General features: G+C 28.5%; 1 protein-coding gene across 1 annotated transcript in view; it reads right to left on the minus strand.

The window, feature by feature from the left end:
- The window catches only part of LOC105456466 (tectonic-3-like), a 19,966-nt gene that overhangs the window by 6,881 nt on the left and 4,214 nt on the right, over window positions 1–8,871 (minus strand). Inside the window, exons 2-3 of the mRNA XM_011700526.1 lie at window positions 6,078–6,268; window positions 4,607–5,661 (exon numbers count right to left, since the gene is read on the minus strand). Coding sequence (XP_011698828.1) covers window positions 4,607–5,661; window positions 6,078–6,268 — 1,246 coding nt within the window. The remainder of the gene's footprint in view (window positions 1–4,606; window positions 5,662–6,077; window positions 6,269–8,871) is intronic.

The following is an 8,871-nucleotide window of genomic DNA, read 5'->3' on the forward strand; positions in this document are numbered from 1 at the left end:
ACTTGGTTTGGGCAAGATTACGTAATTTTTATGGGATTGTAACTTGGCGCCATTTATTGATTGATATCACTAGTACATATTACTAGTACATATCACTTTTTTAAAATTAGTACAATAATTTTTTTGTTCGAGTAGCACATATTTAACGCCTTTATCTCTTTTTTAGAAAATTATTTCATAATATGTATTTTTTCTACAAGTAATATATATATCACTTAATTTTTTTAAAGTTATTTTATTTTACTAACAACTACAAATTTTTGGCGCTAATTTTTGATAGCGAAACATTTGTACAGAGGACGCGTACACTTGGCATTTTTTTTACCTCTTTTTTTAAAAAGGTAATTTATTCAATAATACTTTACCGATGTTTTCAATCTAAAAATGTGCATTATTGAGTATTGCATATCGTGTGCGACGAACATCGCGCTGTACAGGAGTCATAACTTCTTGCGTATTTTCACTATGAAACTACGCAATTTAAAAATAAAACATTTATAATGTTATACCAATAATCCTTCATGTCTGTGGCTACGCGTTGCGTGGTTTATGTGTGCAGCAGCCACAGCGTCATATAGTGTCGTTAGATCGATGAAATAATAAAATATTTTGTCGAGATCTCAATGAGATCTTGACGAGAATTTTCAATAATCTTGATCTCGTCGAGATCTTGATGTGGTGAATCTCGATATTGATCTCGAATATTATAAGTAATCCCGATCTCGAATCTCGTCTCGATTTCAAGATGAGATCGAGATTTATCTCGTGTCGTGCGCATCTCTAGCGCGCGCTCGATCTCGCTGGCGCTTTAAATCCCGCGTTTAAAGGTTCCGGCGCGTAAACAATTTAAAGGTCCGGCGCGACGGAATGATGACAGGAAGCTTCGGCGAAAGCAGGCAGCCCGAGATAGAGAAATCTCCCCCTCTATCCCGAGCAGGAAGCCATCCCGGGCGTGGGAGAGGACTTGCGAATCGACCACGGTTGAGAATCGCTCAACCAGGATAGAGAAACGCTATATCCCGGGGGTCCATAGTCGAAGGATGGAGAAAACTCTTTGACTCCGAGGCTGTTGGCTTGCCGAGAATCGTTCGGTCCGAGACCAAGTAACGCTTGGTCCCGGGGAAGCTTGGTGCCTCGTCGTCGAAGAGATCGGAGTTTTGCCCTGCCGAGAATCGCTCGGTCCGAGATCAAGTAACGCTTGGTTCCGGGAAAGTCTCGCACTCCTACGGATATCGTGTTGGGCTAGCCGGCACGATCAGGAATCGGTCTCGATGAGTATTTCACCGGTTTTTTATACCCATGGCGATGGTCACTCGGATACGGATACCATCATACATGCTCGGTTATTTCGTTAACAAAGAATAAAATAATAATTTTACCGACTGCTCTTTGGCTGACGCGCTAGCATCGGTAGCCTCGGGAGCGTTCGGCCGCGCTCAGCCGTCTCCGGTATGCGTTCCTTGTGTAGAGTCATCTCGTTACGCTCGCGCCTATCCCGAGATGTTTAAAAAAAGGGGTGGGTGCACCGCGACCCGACAGATGATCGGTCGGGCGGCATCCGGCGGATATTCGGCCAGGAACGATGCATAACGGGGTGCATCGTTAGAACATTAAATTTTAAATGTAATAAAGTTTATTTATTGATTATATAGGAAGGAACGACTTTAAAAGAAATTGAAGCGCCTCTTGCTGCACCATGCATTATTATTAAAGATAATCTTATTATCTCATAATTATCTATAATTATACAGATTTAATATTATTGTAATTATATTTTTACGAGTATATGTTATTGTTATAAATAATGCAACACACCAAATGTTTTACTTATTTATAGAAGCGTCACAAATTGAAAGGACATTATTGTTTCTACGAAGCTTTGGAAATGTTGATGTGTGCATATTACATCATGAACATGAAATATCCCACATATTACACATGCACTTTAGAATTTGTACAGAAATATTTCTTAAAAAATCATCCAACTAGCGGTACAAAATCTAAGGTGTCAGTTAAATGTAAAGTATTATCACTTTTTAACAAATTGAGGGACATTGAAAATGTAGATAAAGAAAACATTACATAAAAGTAATATTTTCATCAAAATGTATTGTATTAACTTTAAGTTTAATATTGGAATACTACATAGTTACCTTCTATTTACTGTTAATATTAATTACTACTTAATAACAGTTTCCTTTATATGTAAATGCACATATGTATATTATTTTTTATTGTAAATCAACGAAACAATGAAGTCACAATAGATAGACAATTGAGTTTACGTACAGTATATGCAATATTGATTATACACAAAATTGAGTTAGAAAGTAAATTTTGTTTCCATTTTTTTATCTAAAAAGAAGAAAAAATTATACGTTTATAAGATTATGAATAGATAATAAATAATATTATTTTTCTAATTAAAGATTACAAAAATATTTTATAATATAATATAAATAATATAAATAAAAAATATTTTATAATATAATATAAAATATTTTTAATAGAAAAAGCTCCACGTTTATAAAATTATAAATAAATGATAAATAATATTATCTTTCTAATTAAAGATTACAATAAAAAGTATTTTATATTATATTATAAAATTTTTTACATACAAAAATTAAAAGAGATAAAAATTTATTTTATATTCTTATCAACATTATTATTAATAAAAAATTAAATAGTTATTATCTACGATTCTTTATTTATATTGGCAATCTTATCACATTTATAATTTATAATACAAATTAAATATTACTATAAAATATTACTACTTAAACATTAATAAACGACACTACAAATTATTTTATAAATATAATTTTTATATATTTCTGCATGTTGTTATATATTATCAAGATTATCGATTAAATAAAACGATTAATATGATACATCTCACAACAGCACAATGTCCAAAATTGGGACATAATATATTTTTAAGACATATTATGTGCTCTCTGTGATTTAAATGGATCACAAATTTAACTATTTAAAATATATTACAAATATGCAGAATATTATTACAAATACATATTTAAAAAATACATGTTTTAATTATAAATTTCATATTTAAATTTGTACTAATAGAAGTGCAAAAAGTATTAATACATATATATTTGTATAAATTTAACTTTAATTGTAAATTTACTTTCGTAAATTGATTAATTAATATTAAAAAAATAATTCTATTTGGAGGTTGCAATTTTACATTTGTGTGTAAATATACACTTAATAGTGGGTCCCAAAATTACCCACTATAATTGTTGTAATTTTACATGAAAATTTTTTACAGTGTGATCAAATAATACAATCCCTCGCCAGTGTCGTGTATTTATCTGGACTCGGTATGCCGCACAGAAGCATATTGGGTGTATACAAAGTGGCTCTGATAAATTAGTCGGAACTCGGAAACAGTTGATGTAATTGCATTGCATCCATTTGCACCAGTCCTATACTATGCATTGGTGGCATACTGGTGTACATTGGTGCAGACCAGCTAAAATCGCTGTTAGAACTAATCACAAGTTGCGCTGGTGGCTGCCAATATATTTTATTTCCATAATTCCACAAAAATGTTCAAATAGAGATTGGAAAAAGTAAAGAAAATTACATCTTTTTTATTAATATGAGTGCTATATGAATCAATAAAATGGCACCCAATCAAAAATGATAGTCAATCGATATAGAATCGACGTCGAAATCACCATATCGACGATCCGACATTAAATTGGCGATCATTTCTGACTGAACAGCAATTCTGCTTTTCCGCATTTTATTTTTCCATTCCTAATGTGAATGCTTCCTTAGAAAGAATGCTGCAGTAAAAAAAATTTGTCAGAGCGCTTATTTCAATACCATACCACGTACGTAGAAAAATATATGTAAATGCTTGTTTTCAAATAGTCAAATTGCGCAGATGCGCGTTGAGATTTGCGCTTTATTAATTAATTATTTGTATCATTTATTGTAAAAGTCGCAAAACAAACCACAATTTTTTTAGTTTGACCTATTCTACTCTACAAGAGATAAACCACGAATTATATGAAATAACATTTTGTATATCAGCAATTTATTGAATACTGAATTTATTGATAACCAAAATTAATTTAATGTTGCTAAATATTGGTAATGTTATTAAAATAATTATTTTTTGATATTATGTTAAAAAAAGTTTTTATTAAATTATTACGATTTGAATATGACTTGAAAATATTTTCTCTTGACAAATATAATTTTTCTATGGCACACATATACATATACATGTAATTAAGTATTGTTGATTGCATGATCGTGGTAATAACTACATTAATTAAATATTGTCAAAATTAGATCTCTGCAATTTTTTATATTACATTACAAATTTTTTAATTTTTACTTTCCTTTCTCTTTTATTTTTAAATCTCTAATTTTCAAAAAAATTGATTATTTACTGCCTAATTCTAAATATAAGAATTTGAAAATTCAAATGTTTAAATTTTTTATTGTTCATAGTTTAAATGTATAAATTTTATAATTTGCACATACAAAAATAAAATAATCCAATTTTGAAATTATATGTATGAACATAAATTAAATATAAATATATATTACATTACATATATATATATAAATACTCCATAAAACATATATAATTAAAATAATCAATATATTTGGTATTTCTATAATTTTTGAACCATTCAAGAAAGGATAAAAGAAATCGTAGGGCAATGTAATATCTAAATTAGGTCCGCCAGCAAAATAGTATTTAGATGGCTTTGAAACATCATAAAAATTAACATAGGAAATAATATTGATATAGAGGACATCTGTACAATTTTTTAATGTACACTTCGGCCAGCTAATATCCTCTTCCTTGCTGAATGTAATTCCAACACCAGATATTTTATAATTTGTTATAGTTTTGGGTTTTGGTAACATAGAATAAAGAACATTCAAATGCATAGATGTAACTAATCCTGAACAAAAAATACGTTTTCCAATTGTATGTGCAGTCATAATATTTTGTGGTATTCTATCAAACACGACATGCAACCAATCAATAATATTTTTACTGGAAAAATTACCCTGTTTTGAGATATAAATATTATTATATTGGCTTATATTTAAGAAGTCCTTTATTAAAAAACGCATAGTCAGATTTTGTAGTTCTGTACAAGACGACGCAGTGAAATTCTTGATAAACAATTTGACAGAACATGTTAGTTTAGTGTTTTCGCCAAATAAGACGGTATGTCTATTAATTTGATCACACTCTCCATTTTTGCCAGCCAAAGGCAATGTAAAAAATCCATTGGTTTTATTGAAGAAAATATCATCGCTTTTATTAGTATGAAAAACGCCAATAATGATCGGTTTACCTCTCATGTACCCAGGATTTCCATTACCAGTGAACATTTTTGTATTATTTGAGTCTATCCAATTGTATTCGATTTCAAAATATTGATAAAAGGCATGAGAAACATTTCCTATATTAAAATATACGTCAATGTTATTAATACCAGTAGAACCATTGTGACCAATTACATATTTCAAACCCTTTACGATGTTGATACACGTAGAATTCATACAAAATCCTGATATATTGGTTTTACTGCATGCAGAAAATGATTTCAAACAGTAATAAGTTCTTACTGGCAAGCAAATATTGCTTTGACATATCTAAAAAATAATTGTTAGAATTAAGATAATTATAAATATGAATAAGTGGAAGAATAACTTTTATGAAAAAAAGTAAAAAGAGAAAATAAGGAAATATGAAAGGAAAAATTCAATACAAAAAGTTCAATTATACATATAGTATTTTTCGTCATATAAAAATTATTTTATAATCTTATTTTATCAATACAAAAATAACATTATTATAATAATAAATTGTAGTATAAAACATCAATTTTGTCTATATTTAAAAATATTAATTTTGCGCAATAATATTGTGTACTACTGTTACATATATTTACTTATTGTTTAATTGTAATTTATATAAAGAAATTTTATATTAATTTATAAAAATAATAGATATATGTTGAAAAAATACTTTATTATTTTTATACAAATTTCTTAATAATAAAATGTACCTGATTTGTAATAAACGTAGCATTGAATAATGGCGGAGATTTAATGACTGTGAAATTACTAAATATCACAGTAAATAAATATGGATTAATATTTGTTAATTTATTTTGTATGCATGCGCCTTTCCAATTTTGCAAATATCTTAAAATCTTCTTAAACGTACATATCCCACTAAATCCAGATTGTAGGAACTCTGAAATATGAGTTACCATTACAGATTTTTAATAATTAGACCGATAAAAAAATTTTGTTAAGTATAAGTAATTGTAATTGGAGAAGATGCTTCTTATAAATTTTCGATTACAAAAACAATGTCGCTAGCCAAATTTCTATATCAAATCAAATTTTAAAATTATATTGAACTTTTGGGATAAGAAATTAGCAATAAAAAGAAGTTGTATAATAAATCACTAATTATAAATCAGTATCAATAAAATATTTGACTAATACATTGATTCTTTATTTGTATAGGATAAAAACTCGTATCACACATTGCAATGTTTCTTAAGAATACAATACATAGAAAAGTATTTTTTTCATGTTTAGTAAGATTATGAAAACGAATAGTGGGATTTTAATGTTACGGGTCCTGTTCTTTTTATAATAAAAATTTTATATTTTTTAAATGTGTATTCAATAGAGACGAACGGTATGATTTTGTAAAAAGAACTCAAATATTATATTTTCTGGAGCCAATAAAGGAAATGTCACAGTGATATTAGACAAATGTAAATATACTTAATATCATTTTCTATTTAATAGCACGTTTGCTCCAGATAACAATACTATTGAAACCAATTATAATATCAAGAAAGAACAGAATATTAAAATTTTGTTATTCTGTATATTCACAACATATCCAATATAGCAGCTCGTTAATCAATAAATAATCTGTATTTACTATGGGTTTTAGAAGATTAAACAAACTTAACAATTTTATCAAGATACACAATAATAAAAATCTGATTTTAACAGTAGTAAAATTAATTGTAAAGACTATGATGCATTGTACGTAGGACAGATTAAAAGACAACTAAAAACCAGAATTGGAAAATATATTAATAATATAAAGTTAGATTTGTCGAAATATTTAGTAATCACAGAACGTGCTAGAACAAAATCATTCTTTTGATTAGATTAATATCAATGAAAGATTCTGAATTTACTTAATAAGATATTGATGTCCAATATGCTACATATTAAAGAATAAAGGAATAGAATTAATTCCCAAAAGAAAACTAGGTTTCTTAACGACTCATATTATTGTTTATTAGACGTGATCTCTAACAATAATATTTAAACTCTATAACATACGTGTAATCAAGTCAACAAGAAAGATTGAAATGATTTCAGACCTTGTCTATGATAGATGATTTGCTTTTTGTTATTCTTAAAAGCCTTTATTTATCGACGTTTGATATTGTTTCTCCATTTCTATAATTTAATTTCAATAAATATGGGAATAACATTCCCATACAGTACAGCGATATTCTGAGAACAATCTCAGTACGATCGTAAAATTTTATTAATTAGCATTATACATATATCAGAGAATGAAAGAGCATACACGACAAAATTATAATTAAAATATATATTTGAAAACTACTTTTAAGATGTTCCTAAGCAATCACCCATCCAAGCTCTATACTTTGTCTAGCGTTGCTCAATCTTTGTGATCGTCCGGAAACTGATGCTTCATGATAATCTATAAACACTAATTGTTAACGGATATATACCAGTAGTACATCTATTAAATAGATGTTGTCAAAAAGATAAAATACGTATAATTAACATATATTTCAGTCATAAAGTTTACATATTAAAGTATAAATAAATATAAAATTACAGTTTTTACGGAATAACATTTCTGTTATTGTTTAAACACAGATATAATAGCACTTAATATTTCAAGGACATCCATTTTAAATCCAATTCACGTCTGCACGTCCATGGATATAAAATAGATATCCATGTGATGTTTATTATTGGAATTGAAACGGATGTCCTATTTAGAACATCCTGTGGATGTCTAATTTATTTTTAATTTTATTTTTACAATTTTTAAAATTGTTTTTATTAAACATATTATTATTATTATTATTTACAATATTCCTAATATACAGGATATTCCGTCACTATTGCATTATTTCTTAAGAAGATGTTCTTGAGATAATTTAGAGACAAAAATTTGTCGCGGGACCGATGCCCTCGCAGCAGTAAGCATTATAAAGAACCTATACAATTATTCGAGCTGACCAGGCGTTCGGCGTAACGTAAGCAAAATAATTATATTCAAAAATCATATTGAAACAAAGAACGTTAACCGCAGCGTACCGAGAACAATCGCGCAATAACCATCGCCGAAATGCTTAGCGCTAACGCGGCAGCGTGCAAGGGATAAGTAGGCGTGACGACAAGCCGCGGGCGGTCAGTCTGTATGTCCGTCTTGTCACGATTGATCCCGACGATCGTTAAAAGTTAATCTACCTAGGGTAAGTGTCCCTATTAGTGTGCCTGTCCTTATTAGTATGCTTTCATATTTAAATAAGTCATAAAAATAAACTGGTACAAATAAATGAACAAAATATTTTAATTAAGTTCAAGTATTAACGTATATAATACCAAAGATTTATTTTTTAACTATTAAGAGGATGCTGAAAAGTCGGGAATTACCGACATTTGCATTATAATGGATAACACCGAAACGATTGAACGGATTTAAAAACGCTTTTACAGGATTGAAATAGATATAAAATATTATCGCGCTAGGTATATATGAATAGTAAAACGAAAAAA

This window comes from Wasmannia auropunctata, unplaced genomic scaffold (assembly GCF_000956235.1).
Source record: "Wasmannia auropunctata unplaced genomic scaffold, wasmannia.A_1.0 LD335668.1, whole genome shotgun sequence".
Classification (NCBI taxonomy): Eukaryota; Metazoa; Arthropoda; class Insecta; order Hymenoptera; family Formicidae; genus Wasmannia; species Wasmannia auropunctata.